Source organism: Culex pipiens, chromosome 2 (assembly GCF_016801865.2).
Source record: "Culex pipiens pallens isolate TS chromosome 2, TS_CPP_V2, whole genome shotgun sequence".
In the NCBI taxonomy this organism is placed as follows: domain Eukaryota; kingdom Metazoa; phylum Arthropoda; class Insecta; order Diptera; family Culicidae; genus Culex; species Culex pipiens.
The window spans coordinates 121,963,783-121,983,071 of NC_068938.1; the positions used below are offsets into that span (position 1 = coordinate 121,963,783).

At 36.1% G+C, this 19,289-nt stretch overlaps 1 protein-coding gene across 1 annotated transcript in view; it reads left to right on the plus strand.

The window, feature by feature from the left end:
• Positions 1–19,289, plus strand: part of LOC120419549 (potassium channel subfamily K member 2-like) — a 138,981-nt gene that overhangs the window by 102,288 nt on the left and 17,404 nt on the right. The window contains 4 exon segments of the mRNA XM_039582260.2: positions 790–1,565; positions 10,831–10,987; positions 11,532–11,628; positions 16,101–16,230. Coding sequence (XP_039438194.2) covers positions 1,388–1,565; positions 10,831–10,987; positions 11,532–11,628; positions 16,101–16,230 — 562 coding nt within the window. The 5' untranslated portion in view covers positions 790–1,387.

A 19,289-nucleotide genomic window follows, 5' to 3' on the forward strand; every position in this document is an offset into this window, starting at 1 on the left:
CAGACATATATTCAAACTTTGATTCTGAGCCTGGACTGGTTTACATGATAGTGGGTCTACGAGCTTTCTGTGAAAAGGCTTTTTTCAGAACAGGATTGTATTACCCCAATAAGTAAGGCAAAACGATTTCATTTCATTTTTAAAAAATAATCAAAACAGATCTATACTTTTATAGCAAAAGAATATCTATATAAGAAAATCGTCCGTCCAGATCCGGCTCTTTAACTCTATAAAATAAACCAATTCATAAACATTAAAAGCAAATGTACTTATTTAAAAAACATATTTTGAACAACATTGATTGATAATCCTAAATATTTAGCGGTTGTTTGATAATTTAGCAAAATAGCTCATCAAACTTTGTTTTAGGCCAAGTTGAAAACTTATTGCAGACCAACTTTTCTTGTCTCAGCTACATTATGTCGGGCATCACCTTTACAAGTTTTTCATACGTCATATACAAATAAAGAGGCCAATATTGAAACTGACCTAACTGATTGAAATTCACTCTAAAATTATTTTGCACAATTTATTCCCTATGCTCCAGCGAATTTTAATGCAATTCTGATCATTCTCTCTTGGACAGTTTCCATTGCGGCACAGCAAGATAAATTGAACACTCAATTATACGGAAAACTTTTTCTATCATGCAGCCAATTTTCATCCCCATGGTGGTTCGTCGTGAACAGATTTTATGCAACCAATTTCGCTTCATATCGAATCCCAAAGTTACTCTCCCTTCTAATACATTTTTTTCTCTGTTCCCAACTATTTTCCCATTTCCCACAGACCACCGAAGCCACACAGCCCTCTCGTGTCGTGTTGGATCGCTGGACGGCGGTGCATGAGGCTGCTGCAAAAATGAATATTCAATACAAATTTACAACGGTGGGGCAGCTAACTTGCTCATCGGCACCAGATTTGAATTAACTACATGCCGTCTACCTGCCCTGAAGGGGGCATCTGGTCACACATCACACCAGCAACAACAACAACAACAACACCAGAGCCACCATTGCCGGAAGCAGCATGGAGCAGCCCAAATTGCAACAGCAGCAGCAGCACAACCAGAACCAGCAACATCAGCAGACTCATCACCGTCATCAGCAACAGCGTCATCGGCTAACGAGAGGTTGTGAATATAAAGTAGTTAGCGGAAATCGAGTTATACTGCTGATTTAATCAAATTAGACATGCCGCTTTGATAAGACCTTTGGCCCGAAGCATTTTTTCCCCTCCGTTTCGACGACCAACGTGTGTGTGACCTGTAGGTTCAACCAAAAGGGGGAAAAAACCAAAACAAATCAAACCCAAATCAACAGCACAAAATCAACAACAGAAAGCCAAAACAAAGACTCCACGAGAGCAAGCACAATAGCAAACAAATATGAACACAAAGCCACCTCTCCAAGTTCCTAACTTTATCGGTAGTAGCACCTCATCTAGACCACAAAGTCCTTCGCTGTGCTTTTCGACCACCTCGTCCAAGGCGGACAAGAATGAGGTGGCGGTGACGCTGTGCGGCTGCCGCCGGGCGCCGACGTCGCAGTGCTTCTCCGCGATCGGTAAGTACCGTGAGTGAGTGGGTGAGTGAGGTGTTGACATTGTGCGTTTTAGTAAGCATTCCGGATTCAATTCATACACACAGTACCCATCAAGTTGCAAGACATAGGGAATAATGGTTTAAACACGTTGTTGAAAAAAGACAAAAAAATAATTTTAATATTTTACGAGTTCTAAAAAATTCGTGAAATTTTTGCCTTTCTTACAAATGAAAGGTTTAAGAGCGAGTCCACGAACAGGGCATACCCCTTTGTATGGGACGTCGTTTGGACCTCACCAATCTGCCTGAAATTTTCAGGGGTTGTTTGCACATATAAAACTAGCATCTGGCCAAAATATGTGCACTCTAGGTCAACGGCAAGTGGGGCAAATCGGGACACAAAGTTTGAAGGTTCAAAAACGTCAAAAACTTAAAAAGGCTATAACTTAGGCAAAATTCAATTTATTTTCAAAATTCACAATGCATCTGAAAGGGCATAAAAAATGCAACAAAATGCAGAGAAAAGCATCCCAATTGGTTAAATCTAAAAATAGCATAATTTTCAAACTCAAATAAAAAAGTGTTCCATCCAGATATCAACTCGGTTCGACCTGCAGCTTGTAGGGGACATCTTGGACTAGGGGAAAGTGGGGCAAGTGTAACAAGCTAAGGAAATGCTCGTTATAACTAATTAAAAAGTTAAAAAATCTGTCGGATTTTATTATAATCATCTTATTCTAGGTCTTGACTAAGACTTTGTTTAAACAAGTTTTTAAAAAATCCTGTTTTTTAATGTGAAAAATTGATTTTAAAATTTTTGATTTTCCGTACGTTCTACTCAACTAGTGGGGCAAGACGAGCAACCCGTTGGGGCAAGAGGAACAATGCATGAAAAAATATGGTAATTTGCTAACAATTGAACTGTTATCACTTAGATACATCAGATTAGAATGTATTTGAATGGTTTCTCCCATTTTTAGATTAAATAATAATATTTTACTAAAAACTTTATCGTTTTTACGAAAAAAAATACTACTTCGATGATAAATAGTAAATTTTCATAATATCACTATACTTTGTATGTACAATTTTTTTAACGATTGTTTATCAGTTTTTAAGTACTTTCATGTATTTATTTCCCAATAAAATATGTTGTTGCAGCAATTCGTAATTTTTTCCATACTAAAAATCCATATGGTACACTTGCCCCACCTGAACAAGATTTTTTAAAAGCTCTCAACAAAAATAACCAAAGGTTAAATCATACTTTGTAATAGGTGCATGTCATTTGTAGGGACACTACTAATCTAGGAAAAATAGCATTTTGATAAAATGAGCCTTAAAACGAACCCTAAGCCTTATTTTGTACTTTCCAAATATTATAAGAAAACAAAGGTTTCGAAAAAAAACTTCATTAAATCTTATGCTCCGTGGCGTTTACGTCATTTTGGCGGTTATGTGGTAGTAGAATCAGCTAATTGCATTGCTAGCAACAATTCCTCATACTGGAAATAATCAAAATTGTACAAATTACGGCCGTAGGAGCAATTGTTCCTCTTGCCCCATATGGTCGTCTTGCCCCACCTTCCCCTACCATCTGAGACTGTGAACGCTTTGGGTAAGGCAGTTTAACATATTAAATAGATACTTTTACTTTTAGTGAATTTTTTGATTGTAAATTTTTGCTCGGGGACCTCTTAGATCCCATTTTCTGGTGATAATTTTATCATATTCGTGTTTCTGAGACAATGTCACAATAGAAACATGCATAAAAATGTTTATTTTGATCCATTTGAGCCCTTTAAAAAATGAAAGTTAAAAAAAATAAGAAGCTGCTTTTTTTCTGCTGTCATCTATTATCCTTGGAAACGAACTTGATTTTCAATAAATGTGAATCGAAGATTATTTAAATTTTATTTTTTAAAGGGCTAAAATGAATGAAAATATACATTTTTATGCATGTTTCTATTGTGAAATTGTTTCAGAAACACGAATATGATAAAATTATCACCGAAAAATGTCTCCCGAGCAAAAATTTACAATCAAAAAATTCACTAAAAGTAAAAGTGTCTATTTAATATGTTAAACTGCCTTACCCAAAGCGTTCACAGTCTCAGATGGTAGTCCAAGATGTCCCCTACAAGCTGCAGGTCAAACCGAGTTGATATTTGGATGGAACACTTTTTTATTTGAGTTTGAAAATTATGCTATTATTTCACTAAAATGCCAATTATTTCCTTTAGATTTAACCAATTGGGATGCTTCTCCCTGCATTTTGTTGCATTTTTTATGCCCTTTCAGATACATTTTGAATTTTGAAAATAAATTGAATTTTGCCTAAGTTATAGCCTTTTTAAGTTTTTGACGTTTTTGAACCTTCAAACTTTGTGTCCCGATTTGCCCCACTTGCCGTTGACCTAGAGTGCACATATTTTGGCCAGACCATAGACCATTTTTTTGCTAATAATGTCAATCCAATATGTTTTTGTTCATTAAATATAATTATCTTGCGACCCATAATGTACCCCGAGGTATAGCCTAAAAAGATTCGAAGCTTCAGGTCAAATTCTCACTGGGTGGTATCATTATGTTTCTGAAAAATTAATTGCACGAATATATTTGTCGGAGTTTCATCATTTTGTAAAAAAAAGCTCTATTTCACCTCTGGTGATATCAAATCGGGGTTTTTTTTTAAATGAGTCGGCTTTTATAAAGTCTGGTTGTGATAGATCTAATTAACAATGGAGCATTTCCATTCGAGCAGTTTTTGCACTTTTCTACAATATATTCCTTATGGGAGAACAGTCGAAACTGGTTTTCGATTGCTTAATTTTTAAAAATCTTGATCAAATAAGGTCATCTCTTAGTATCATACTAGAAAGAAATGTTTTCGAGTAAGCATAAAGTTTAACAATTCTAGCAAAAGGCAAATAATGAAGTGAAACTAATATTTCAACGAGGTAAACATTTTTTTCTTTCGACATTATTGAACCATTCTAGGGTATTTTAACCATTAGTGGACCCCCTAGTAGAGCCGAAGCATATTTTTCACAAATTTTCAATATTTTAAGCACTTTTTCATAACCCTTTGTACAAAACAAAGAAATCTGAAGTCTTTTGAACAATTTTGACTATTTGTTTCATCAGTTATTTGTTTTTGAGCAGAAAAATAGCCAATTGAAAAAAAAGTTTTTTTTGCCTGTTATGGACCCCTTTTCCTATAGTGGACCCGGGTCCATAATCCGATTGTGGACCCGGGTCCACTATAAGAAAACTATTATTTTTATACCAAATTAAACCGATATTTGGTGTTTTTATGCATGGTGGAGGTCTTATGATAGATATAATGAATAAAAGATGGATTTTGCTCACTTTTCATCATAAACAAATATTTTTTGTTAACCAATTTGGCTTTAAACAACAAAAAACCTAACAGACATTTAAACACATTTATTTCCGAAAAAGATCAGAGAAAACGTTTCAAAAACCACTGTAAACATAAAAATAATTTGAAAAAAGTAATCTTGATGCAAATTTTTCCATATTAATTACATAAATGGTTGACCGAAACTAAACAATAGAATTGTTTACAGTTGCTGATAAAACCACGCATGTTTATTGTGAAAAATTGTTTTGTTATTGATTTATTAGTACAAAATATCATTTCAAACTGCAATTATGATGCTTCAGTTAAGTACAATTAACTATAGTTTTGATTAATTATAAATTCTTACGGCTTCAGCATTTTTGGTACTTTTAACATGAAAACAGCTATATTTATACTCGTAATTGGACAAATATGCGTTTAGGTTGATAACAACAAGCATTTATTGCATGTTTTAGAGAAACTTTTGCTTGAATACACAGTTTTCATCATTTTTGAAGGTTTTATTAACAGGGGTCCACTTTTGGAAAAGTTTGGATTTTCGTTGTCCTATATTGGACCCCCCTAATTTTTGCTCAAAAATTGCATTTCTTCGCTTTATTTTAGTAAAGATCCTTAAACTTACATTACCTCGACTTGCTAAAGTTAAATAATCAGTCAAAAAATGATTGGATGGTTAATTTAATCATAAAATATAAATGCAGTTTTGTTGCGAAAATGCTAGTGGCCATGGCTGATTTCAGATGTCGAACTCAAAACACTTATTTTGGTGAAAAGGACAATTCAATGTCAGTCAACATTGTTCTAAATGATGCTGAATATTCCAAATAAAAGATTTGTAGACAACAACACGCTTAAAATTGTGATATTATTGAATTTTTCATCAAAAACCCTTCAGAGGGTCCACTATAGGAAAGGGGTCCACTAATGGATAACGTACCCTACATTGTTAAGCCAAATATTCTCACCTAGGGTAACCTGCACACTCAAATTTCTATGATGCAAGATTGTATGCAACGCATTTTTTTATTTTAAAACTTTTTACACAAAAGTTCAATCTCAGATGTACTTCTGAGTGCATAATTGGCAAAGGGAGCGCGTGGTCGTAAAAATATTCGGAGTGAAAAGTGATTTTTTGTGGTTTTCAAAGCCCTTCCTATGTCATTGTTGATCGGAAGGCACGGCGTCGGGTGGATTGTGTTTAAATTTATCGATTAAGGTTTTATTTTTTTTTGTGGTGAAAAAGCCATTTCTATACTATGATCGAAAGACGCACTGACGATTTGGATCGTTGAGTTAATTGTGGAGCAAAATAACTGTGTGTGAGTGATTTTGTGTGTTAACCAGAAAGACGTTCCCATAGCATCGTTGCTCGGAAGGCTCGCCGACGGGTCTGTTATGAAAGTCCTCCCCATAGCGTCGTAGCTCGGGAGGCATCGAAAAGCCAATACCTTTTCCTACTAACCCAAAAAATATTAATCACGTGATGCTTGAAGGAGATGAAGGAGTAGGGATCTTCAGAGGTTAAACAGTGAACGGATGGTTGGCTCCCACTGATCATTTTTGATTCATTGTTTAACTTCAGCTGATCTGTCAATAACGGAGTAGCAGCTCATTGGCAGTCAACCATGCTCATGCTCATGCTCATGCTCAAAAGTTCAATCTCAGATATACTTCTGTTGTCTATTTTGTGTCCAATAAAATGTTTCATTTTGCATCAAGAACTAATCAAATTTTCACCAGTATCTGTTGAATGTCACCTTCTTGCACATTATTCCAAGTAAAATTACTCAGAAAAACTAACTTAATCCACCTATGTGGTTGGTGCCTTCCTCACTCTTTTCCAACAATGGGTGATATGTGATATGATGGGACCCAAATTTCGTCTGAATTCGTTAAGTTCCAGAATACAAAAAACACACATATCACTCAAGGGCTCATAAGTGGCATCTTAAGTGGTCATAGCTTGAGACAGGGTTGCCAGATCTTCAATGTTTTTCGTTGGAAAGGTCTTTCGATTACCTTACCAACGATGGGTTGGATGATGGATTCGGACGTTGTTTACATACATTTAAGTAAGATCCGGCTACAAAAAAGTACATAAATATCACTTAAGGGGTCAGAACTCGAGACACGGTTGCCAGCTCGTCAATGTTTCAGACTCGTTGGAAAGGTCTTTCGATTACCTTATCAACTATGGGTTGGATGATGGATCCGGACGTTGTTTAATACATTTAAATAAGATCCGGCTACAAAAAATTACATAAATATCACTTAAGTGGTCATAGCTTGAGACAGGGTTGCCAGATCTTCAATGTTTCTGACTCGTTGGAAAGGTCTTTTGATTACCTTACCAACGACGGGTCGGATGATGGATTCGGACGTTGTTTACATACATTTAAGTGAGATCCGTCTACAAAAAAGTATATACATATGACTTAAGTGGTCAGAACTTGAGACAGGGTTGCCAGATCTTCAATGTTTCAGACTCGTTGAAAAGTTCTTTCGATTACCTAACCAACGATGGGTTGGATGATGGATCCGGATGTTATTTACATACATTTAAGTAAGATCTGGCTACAAAAAAACTAAATAAATGTCACTTAAGTGGTCATAGCTTGAGACAGGGTTGCCAGATCTTCAATGTTTCTGACTCGTTGGAAAGGTCTTTCAATTCAATATGACTAATTGGAAAGATTTTTCGATTACCTTACTAACGATGGGTGGGATGATGGATCCGGACATTAGGTCTATTCCCGTACTGCAGAATTCTGCAATTCTGCACGAAATCGGCCGCAGAATGTTCCCGTACTTTTCTGCAACATAAGTAACTTTTTTCCCAGGCAGAACTTCTGCAATGAGAGAGACAGAAGTTGCAGCAAAACAGTTCCCGTACTTTTCTGCAAACTCTCTCTTCTCTTTCTTGTTGAAAAGTGACTGCAAGTTGGTGTGATGGATGTTGAGTACACGCTTACATAAAGTTTGCAATTTGGGTGAAATCAAGCATTTTATTATTAGTTGTAATATTTTTTTTTATTATAACTAAATTGAATTAGTCTCTTGAAGAGACGTTTGTATATTTTAAATTGATGGATTTTTTGGGTAGTTAGTTTTTTTTACGTCTGGTTTTATTGAGAACGATTTCATGCTTAGTTCATTAATGTAAATGATACAGCGATATTTTTTAGTTTTAAAATGATAACTTCTTGAATAGACTAAATATGTGTGTTTAAATCAGGCCTGCCCAACCTTTTCGGCTCAATTTTCACATTTTTGATCGTCAAAATTACAATTGTTTTTCATTGTTTCTTTGATGAAATCGGTTCTCAGTTGACGTTGACCAGTGAACATAACATAGATAAAAGTTTGAAAAAATATTTTTGCAGGTCGTTTTTATGTAAGTTTTAAGTGAAAAATTGGTCCGGCCCGCGGGCCGGATTGATTTTTGACGTAAAATGCAGATAAAAACGACTTGTATAAATATTTTTTCAAACTTTTGGTAAAGTTGTGTTAACTGGTCATCTGAGAACCGATTCCATCAAAGAAACCATGAAAAAATAAACAATTGTAATTTTGATTATCAAAAATGTGAAAATTGAGCCGAAAAGGTTGGGCAGGCCTGGTTTAAATGATAGGTAAATTTAATTGCCAAATAATAAATTGTACCTTTAACGGTGCTACCAATTTGTATTCTTATTTGAACCAAAAAATGTGATGAAATTTAGTCGAATTCTTAAATTTTAGGAAGTTTAAATTCGAAAATTCTTAAATGCGCCATCTTGAATCACAAAAAGTACCTTTTTTGGAGTCGTTAGAAAATCAGGTTTAGAGGATTTAGGGATTGAACATTTTGACGAGTTCTTCGAAAAATAGAGTACGAACTGTTTCTATTTTTTAATATTTTAGTTTTAATTTTTTTATGTACAAAATTTTAAAATTTTACTTATTTTTGTTTTTTTTAATTTCTTTATTTTTTATTATTTTTTTAAACTGTAACTTTAAAATTTTTGGTGTTCTGAACTTTGAAATATTCAAACTTTTGATTCATTTATTTCGAATTTAAAAATATTTGAATTTTTAAGTTAAGGAACTTTTAAGTTAGGAACCTTAATTTTTTTATTCGAATTTTGAATATTAAGATTTTTTTTTTAAATTTTCAATGTTTAATTTTTAAATATTTGAATTTTCAAGCTTTGAATTTCTGATTTATTTTTTTTTAAATAAATATTTGCATTTTTAAATTTCTCTGATATCTGCTTTATTTTTTTAAAGTTCCCCAATTTGAAAATAGTTCTTTTTATATTTTTAATCGCGAATTTCTTAATTTTCAGATTTATAAATTTATGGTTTCAAAATTGTAGAGTTTGTGATTCATTTTTTTTTATTTGTCAATTTCGCTGCGTCACCGTTGTTCTTCGATGTGAAATCCAATCATAATTTATTTAAGTTATCTTTCAAACATTTTGCTATTAGAACATGTATTTATGGTCTATATAAATATACCTTCTATATTAAACCTTTTTCTTTTTTTAATTATGTTTTTTAAACGTACCTGTCATTCTCATTTCTTAAATTGTTTACCAAATGTAATGTTTTGAGTTGTTTTTAATATAAAATGTCTACCTAAGCATTATTAATTTCTAGTTTAATAAATGGTACATGCTGGATTTTTTAGATTAAATGTTGATTTGCATAAAAAATAAGTCCCCGTTTTAGAAGTAAACTTCTTTCAATTACAATTTTTGTCAATCCATTTTTTTAATTGTTTTGAAATAATTAAAAAAAAAACTTCAATACCCAATTTGAGTAAATCCGCTCAACTGTGTACAATATTGCAGAAAAAGTACCGGAACGCGCTACCCAGGCAAAAGTTTTGCGGCTTCTCTCCTTGCAGAACTTCTGCAAAAGAGAGAGATGAAGAGAGCGAGCTAAAAAGTACGGGAACGTGCTGCAAAAAAGTGACTTATGCTGGCTGCAGAATTCTGCAGAAGCTGCAGAAATTCTGCAATTCTGCAAGTACGGGAATAGACCTATTGTTTACATACATTTAAGTGAGATCCGGCTACAAAAAAGTACATAAATATCACTTAAGTGGTCAGAACTCGAGACAGGGTTGCCAGATCGTCAATATTTTAGACTCGTTGGAAAGGTCTTTCGATTACCTAACCAACGATGGGTCGGATGATGGATCCGGACATTGTTTACATACATTTAAGTGAGATCTTGCTCAAAAAAGTACATTATTATCACTTAAGTGGTTATAACTCGAGACAGGGTTGCCAGATTATCAATGTTTTGGACACGTTAGAAAGGTCTTTCAATTACATAACTAACGATGTATAACATGATGATTTTTGGTTCAGTTTACTGCCATTTATTCGACTTCCGAAAATATGCGAAAACACATTTTTATACATAACTTTTAAACTACTTATCGAAACTTAAAACAATTCAATAGCACCGTATGGGACCCTAAACCAAGTCGAATGAAACTGGTTCGATCAAAATCGGTTCAGCCAGTGCTGAGAAAACTGCGTGACATTATTGGTCACATACACACACACATACACGCACACATACACACAGACATTTGTTCAGTTTTCTATTCTGAGTCGATATGTATACATCAAGGTGGGTTTTCGAGCTTTAAAAAAAGTTCAATTTTAGAGCAGGATTAAAGCCTTACCTCAGTGAGGAAAGCAAAACTGCAAAATCCTACAATCACCATGCGTCTCCATCGAACAAGCGTAATCAATTTTATGGACCATCCACGATATGGTTATTCACCCATTATATAAAAAGCGCTCAACACAACGTCTTGCTAATGACACCCAAGGAGAAAGGCAGCAGCAGCAGCAGCATCAGCAATTAATCCAGATTATCTTTTTCTTTGCGTTCTCAGGTGTGCTGTTACTGGTCCTCGCGTATACCGCCGTGGGATCGGTACTGTTCATGACGCTGGAGGGCGATACCGACGACGGTGACATGATCGAAAGCTCGGTGGCAGCATCAAAACCATATCCCAGACACGACGTAGTTAGCTCAGAATTAAGACTCAAGTAAGTAACGTAGAAAGCAAGTTGGTTGGAAGTTTCCAAATTGTAATTAACAGCACAGTTGAGACCTGTTTCGAAGTGAACTCAGATGCAGAGATGTCTGACTTTTTTTTAAATTCAGAACGTTTTTGATAGGCATTCTAGTTGCACAATTGAATTTCTCAGACACATCTCATTTTCTACTAATTGCTCAAGCTACTTTCAGGAGCCCTAAATTGCAAGAAAATGAGCTTTTTTGTTCCTTGCTGCTCGTCTTAATTAAGTTTCCCTTCGAACAAATTCTCTGCTTCTTTCTTCGAAAGCAAATTTCCGCTAAACAGATAATGAAAATCTGTAAGAAACACAACAAAATGCTGCGAAATGCAGTTTCAGCAATTAGAGTTTAGAGTTGCTTTCGTTTCTTCGACTTGAGTAGAAAGGGGGAGCTTCTGTGCTACTTTTTTCTTGTTCAATTTGAAAACTCGCGCTAACAATCTGACCAACTTTTATCAGCGCCCCTGCAGAGTTTCTCCAGCGCTTATTTTTCTCACTTTTCCCCCTTTTCCAGAACTGTAGATCGGCTGTGGTCCATTACAGAAGACCTAAATATATTATACAAGGAAAATTGGACACGACTAGCGGCTCAGGAAGTGCAACATTTTCAGGTACTTGGTGCAAAACTTTTCAATTACTCCGAAAACCCATCCCATCCGATTCACCATCAGATACTGTTTTTTTATTCTCACAAGGGTAGTCCCGAGAAGGTAGAAATTGCAAAATATAGTTCAATTTTTAAAATCATATGTTGCAGAGTAAGCAGAAAAAAGTAAGCATTATATAATATTGTTTATTTGATTTAGAATTTAAAAGTGAATTATATACAAATATTTAAAAAGCACACTACAACATTTTTTTTCTGGGATTTTATTTGGATCTTTTTTGACAATATTGCAAAAGTTGAATCAGCAAGAATATTGTACTTTTGTGATACGACGAAGTTGACTTTATAGCTCCTAAGTATATAAAAGTATGGCACAGAGCGACGGTGCCGAATATCCAACATTTACACTTAAAATTTTTGGGGCACCCGTCGCGGGATTCGAACCGGTGACCTCTGGATTGTGAGTCCAGTGCGCGGTCCGATTGATCCACACGATAAAAGCTAAGATCTCAAAGTTCCAAAAAAAGAGAAATCAAAGCTATTCGGAGAAATGTTCACATTAAATATGAGGTTACCGATAAGAAATCCAAAAACTACACTTTTGTTATTTTCACCTGCTCGGTGCTGAGTATGTGGTAAACACGAACGGATGCTCGGCTCGGCCCACGGTTGGCGGAATCACACGGATATATTGGAATAAGTTGCTCTCTTGGGAGAAACCACACGTACGATTTTTCCATTTCCCTTCCAGTAATGGCTTCATTTCTTTTTTAGTTTACATTAGAGCATCCATCCATTCTACTTCTCAAGTGTTACGGACCACACGGACCGAGGCCAAAGCCCAGTCGGTGCCCAGTGCCCTGCCCCTTGGGGTGTTGTTGACCACGTCGTCTTATGTTTTCTCCGCTCGGAAACTTCCCAGCTCCGGATGCTTACCCTTTTGCGCGGGTGTTCTCCATTAGTTGTGCGAATGACCATTCGGGGTTTGGAAAAAAAAAACTTCTTGATGTGTTCACCACCGACGACGATATTGCAAGAGCTTTCCTCTACTGCTGCTGCTGCAGTGCTTTATTTCCCAGGCACGATTTTGATATAAAATAAATTTTATGTTGCTCTTCCCCGCCATGTATTGGCACAAATAAAAATCACTATAAGAGTTTTGTTTCTTTCCGAACCACACTAACAGTTTGTGGCAAAATGAGTTTCACTTTTGGCCAACAGTTCTTGTCTGTTGACCGTGCAGGGATGATTAACACCGAGCAAATTCATTTTTCATGCCCGTTGGATGATTTTGAGGTGACTTCTGTTTGCACTCTGCGCCACTCTGAACCTCTTGAAACATCAACGATGAGTTGTTTGTTAGTGGGTAAAAAAAAGTTTGGACGGAACGTAAAAGTTTTGAAGCTCCATCCCAAAAATGTTGGCACAAACATCACGAGACCGAACAAATTTCTACTCCACTTGTGACGGGCGCTGCTCGCTTTCATATCATAAAGTTGCAGCGTCATGCTCGTGGGACAAATTTTTGGCAAACAAACTTTTCACTTAAATTTATCTCCTTGCACAGATAAGCGTTTTTTTTTTTCATAAATATGAGCCTCCGAAAACATGAGCGATGCAAATGAGAAAAAATACCCGACTCGCATATTTCAAATTATATTATCAAATGTTTGATTATCCAAAACTATTTGTCAAAATTGAATCGTGATGAAAAAAGTGTTTTAAAATGCAATGATTAACAAAAATTCAAAATATTTTTTGCGAGCCCAACATGGTATGTATTTCAAATTTATTTCAGTTGATTAGATTTCTAATTTTTTCAATATTTTGAAGTTTTTCAAAAAAAATGCCACCTGATTTTTTGGGCTTATTTTGGAGGGTTGGGCAAAATATGCTTTGAACATTATTTGCAACGGGTAAGTACTATCAAAAGACAAGCGTTCCACAGTGGGCAAAATGGAACCCAAAATCGGACTTAATTGAACGCGGCTGATTCCCTGGTATGAAAAATAGTGTTTCTTATGTAAAAAAAATCCGGGGAATCGATTGGTGATGGTTTCATCCACCGCACGAAACGGCAAAGAGACCATTTTGCCCCAATTCCTCATTTTTTTACGTTTTTTCTTGAAAATCGGTCTGTATTTAGAGCGGAATCTTTATGCGGCCATCCAAAATGCACTTAACTTATGAGAAAATGTCCCAGGAATTCAGTAAAAATAACCACTTGCTCCACAAAAATCATCTATGGTCCATTTAACGCCAATTTCGCTATAAAAGCATTTTAGGCCATTTTCAAATGTTAGGTCAAATTTTAAAAATCTGAAAATATTTTTATCGTAAAGATCAGACAATTTTACATAAGAATGACGATTTGCACTTGATTGTTTGACACATTTATGTTGATATAGAAATTAAACTAAATAAAAAGATTGAAGAATCAGTTTTGGGCCAATTTTCTCAAACGCAGAATAAACTGCCTTTTACATAATTTTTATTTTGATCAACATAAATGTGTTAAACTATCAAGTGCAAATCGTCATTCTTATGTAAAATTGTCTGATCTTTACGATAAAAATATTTTCAGATTTTTAAAATCTGACCTAACATTTGAAAATGGCCTAAAATGCTTTTATAGCGCATAAAGCTTCCGCTCTAAATACAGACCGATTTTCAAGAAAAAATGTAAAAAATGGGGAATTGGGGCAAAATGGACTCTTTGCCGTTTCGTGCGGTGGATGAAACCATCACCAATCGATTCCCCGGATTTTTTTACATAAGAAACACTATTTTTCATACCAGGGAATCAGCCGCGTTCAATTAAGTCCGATTTTGGGTTCCATTTCGCCCACTGTGCGTTCCCTTAAAGTTTGATCCGAATCGGTGGAGGTCGAGCCCTAAAGTGTACCTAAACACGAAATATATCTTGAGAGTCATAACTCCTAATTTGGTCCAACTAGCATCGAGATATCGTGCCACCCATTTTTTTATCTGCTCTCTTTAAATAAGAATAATTCAAAAATGGTACGACCAATTGTATTCAAAAAAAATTTCAGCTGTTGATAATGTATTCTCTAATGCTCTGAAAACAAATCGAAAATAGTAGTTTATGCAACAAGTTGCAAAAAGAGGATTTGATTGATGAAAAAACAAGTTTGCAAAGAGTTCCATACAACATTTTTTGCAACTCCGAAAAACACCCTTTGAACAGAGTTATAGGACAAATGTCCATGCATGGAGTGAATGAATCGTTGAAATCAAAAAATGTTGAAAAGAACAACTTTTTCAAACAAGTGCTGAAAAGTTCAACTTTTCAGCATCCATTTCAGTGCTGAAAAGTAGAACTTTTCAGCATTTGTTTTGAAAAGGTTTAGTATTTGATTCTGTTATTTTTGGTACAGAAAATTAGGCTGTTTCGTCGTTCGAGAATGACATGAAAAGTAAATAGTTTCACGACGGAATTGCAAAAAGGGCTTTTTATGTGCTTGTACAAACTTTTGAAAATATGCCCGATTTACATGACCCTTTAACTCCAACTCAAGCAACTTTACGGTATCCCTGCGTTTGCAACCCTTTATGACACAGTAATTGGAATGAACGATTTTTGAACACTTATTATTTGCTCCAATAGATTAGAGATGTTTTACACAAGGTAAATGCATGATTAATAAACTTCAAGTACGCTGTTGAGCTAAACGAAAGCACTAACAGTGCAGTAACAGCCCTAATTCGTCAAGATGAATGTTCAATATCGGCACAGCAAAGTTCCGAGCAAACACCAAAAAGGAAAAATAAAATTATCCATGCAAATCGCCCCATTTCCCCCACGCTCACAGCAGCAGCAACTAGAACGAAAACCAGCTTGCGCGCGTACAGTACAACTTGAATTTATGTTGCTCGCCCATTATCCATAAAACATGTAATCCATTAGATTTTTTGTTGTGTTGTTTTGTTTCGACAAACCTCTTTGCCGCAAGGCTTGACCTCGATCTCGATCCACTTATCTGAGAGCAGAAGCAGCGGCAGCCGAGAGCCCAACTGCCTCGTTTGCTTATTTTCCCGCAGGCTGTATTTAAATAGTTTTAGTCCCACGTCGATCTCTATAACAAATGATATGATTTCACCATATATAGATAGAGTAGACTAGACCCGGCACAAGCAGGCTCGACCCCCGTCGAAGAAGTTCGGCACTATCAAGATATAGAATAACGATAAACAACTTGACTCTCAAGGCTTGTGTAGGCACTGCTCAATTTTTATGGCCAATGTTTACACCCATATCTGCGGGTTTGGTCGTCGTACACGAGTAAGCAAGATATTTTCCAATAAATTTATCTTCCCAGCCCAAATCGTTTCTGTCCGAGGATGCTCGGACCGGAAAGAACAGTATACTGTTGGTATTGGTTGTGACAAGCTTCCATATTTTGTCTGCTGAACTCTCGTCTTGTTTCTTTCTCCTTCTTTTTTTTTTGTTCGCAGGACACCATCTTGAGAGCGGTACGAGCTTCCAGGTCCCAGCAAGTGACGAACGTCCAGAGCAACGCCAAACCCTACAAATGGACGTATGCTTCGGCCTTCCTCTACTCACTGACATTGATAACTACCATCGGTAAGTTTACCCTTTCCAGCAGACCTTGGCCGAAGAGAAATGAACTCTGCAGAGTGAGGCTAAACAAACATCGATATTTGAAACCATTCTTCTGATTCATCGACAACATAGTGGCTAATGTCGAATTGGGCATGTAGTGGACCGTTCCGTTTCTATTCAGGGTGTACTTTTGCTCCACTACACAAAGTAAAGCTTCTCCTCCGGTTCTGAGTAGGTAAATTGCATAGTTAAGCAAGCGGAACATGATTTCTGGGGTTCAATCTGGATTGCTTCCTACGAAAAGTTTTCCGGCTGTCTTGGAGCAACAAAAAAAAGGTAAAGAGAAACAAGCCTCAATCGTGTCCTCTCCTGTAAAACCCTATGGTATCGATTTAGAACGATAAAGTTTCGTAAAGCGGTACGATATAAGGCAGGGTAGAGACAAAAAATCAAAAAACTTCCTGGAAGGATTCTCCTAAACGATGTGAAAATAAACAAATGCCGGAAAAGCCGGACCCAAATCCTGAGCCGGAAAAGAGAAACTTTCTTAATCCTAAATCAACCAAAGCAGGTATTTAATTTGCCAAACATTCCTCATTATTGAACTAAACAGAAGGTTGATTTGTCTACGAACCTCACAAATAACCACAAGCAGATTGGAGGATCATATGATTTTATATTTGATTTTTTTTTAACTTCAAGATCTGGAATTTCTATCTCATACATCAGTAACATCAATTCTGTAAAGACAGCGATAAAGATGCTTTGCAGTCGTGATCAAGGACCAAAAATGTTCCCTAAGGCAAAGTTTCACTACAATCAAATGAAAGATGGAACAACCGGAGATAGAAAGATCATAGCGAAAGAATGACCTAATTTTGCAACAAACTAGAAACTGCTGGAGCAGTAAGATGTTACCAGCCCAAAGCATGTGGAAAATTGTGAACAACCTTTTTTTCCTCCTGTCGCAAGCTCATGTACCCGCCTTCAACACACAGGAAATCGTCAAGAAAGTGTTTATGGCGATGTCAGAGGAAAAGTATGAGCTGTTTATTTTCCAACTCACGCCCCCGCACTCTATTATATTACTATCATGTTGTTATGTGAGCGGGCGCACAACAATTTCCACCAGCACGGATCCGGAATCCACGACGCGGCAAAGGGAAAACATGTCAAGAGCCAAGTAAGACAATGGCGAGTACAACTCTGTCCGCAAGCCGGTGGATAATTTAGCGCGGCGGGCGCGGACGAGCCAAGTCAAGCCCACTTCCATGCCATGATGATCCTACATAATTAATTTTCCCCCGGTGTATCGAGCACAGGTCCGGAAATGCACAGCGAGCCTCTTTACTTTTGCTGTTTGGAGGAGCCCGTTGAGGTTAAGAAGTATGATGGTTAGACTGGTTCATGTTTCTTGAATTACATATTTTCTATTTTGCTAAAATTTCTGATGTGTAACAAATTAAATTAATTACCAGGAATTTTTTATAATCAAAAATATATAGCATTTGTTTGACAATGTACATTTTACATTTGGTATTTTTTATTGCAAATAAAACATATTCCATTATGCCAAATTATTTTTTTTAAATAACTTTATTATCCGTAAAGAAGTTCCTAGCAAAAATAATCATAATAATATTACATCGGAAAATGTTGACTCTGGGTAATTTTTATCATGCACAGAAAGATTTTTTGGCAGAAATCGATAGAATTCCGATTGGTAAACCTTCACTTAAAAAATTAAAATAAATCACAAATATCGCGTTGTGCTTCGTTGAACAACTTAATAAGTAAGAAAATTTTTTCCCATGACCCATGGATAGTATCAGTCGTTGTAAGGTCCAGCTTGTGTTGTTAAGCAATCGAATCCAGAAAGGAAAATATCAGCTGGGATTTGAACCCCGATCTACCGCTTACGAGTCAGATATTTTCAAAGATATTTAGCACCTTTGGCACCATGAAAGAAAGGCTCTTTCCCAACATTTTGCGTCTTACATCGACATATTTACTCTAAGATTAGCTTCAATGTAATGTTTAAATTTGTACCCGGGCAAATGATTTTTATTCGGTCGCCTTGGTTTGTACTGAGCTCCAGGGTGCTCCAAACTTCAATGTTATATATACCAAAAGATGCGCAAATATCTGATATTGAAAATAAACGCTTCGGTGGCCAAAGTGCCTCAAAAATTTACGCTTTTGAAAAAATCTCTTTTTACGAGTTTAATCCCATTTAAAATTCAAATTCAATACGCCAGCTCCTGTTACGTCCAATTAAGCTCATATTTGGGATTTGGGCTCAGTATGTCCACCAAAACAGAACCGTGAATGCCCGCCAGAAAGTCATTTTGGTTACACTCTAATATATACATAAATCCATCGATTCTCAACGACTTTTCCGAAAAAATATCCTATAAAAATCGATTTAAAAAACTTCACAATTAAGATGCTTTATACCAAATATCAGACTAGCCGGATTTTTTTATCTTAGGTTTGTTATACGAAACACACCGTGCAATGATTCGGTCGTAATTAGTTATACGCAAAGCAAGGTAGCTTCCCGGTTTTCAACAAAAGTCTACTCTTAAATTAAAAAATAATAATCATTATGACCCAAGGGCAACAATTGAATTAAAAGTAAAAAGAAAAAAAATAAGTAAATTTGTTTGGCAAAAAAAGTTGAAAACCATAGCTGAAACTGCGGAAAGTCCTTTAGTTAATTGCCACACCCACTGCTCTACAAACTTTCCAAGAGCATGATGAAGTGAAAAGTGTGCAATTAAATGTTTCTGCAACAATTAAAACTTGCACCAGCCTAGTGGGCGACGAAGGCAGAAAAAAAACTTTCATAAATTCATACGTCTACGAAGGCTATAGACACTATAGTCACAACTCCAAGAGGTATACCCTGAAGACGCTTGGTTACTGTATATGAAGTGGGCTATCATTCCGGGTGATATCCACGCTGGAACGCCCGAGATCAACCATCACCGCTCATCCAACACAAGCTGCATACACACTTGTTGGTGGATGGGGGGGCGTTGTTGTAGGAAAACTCTGTGGAAGATAAGCTTCTTATG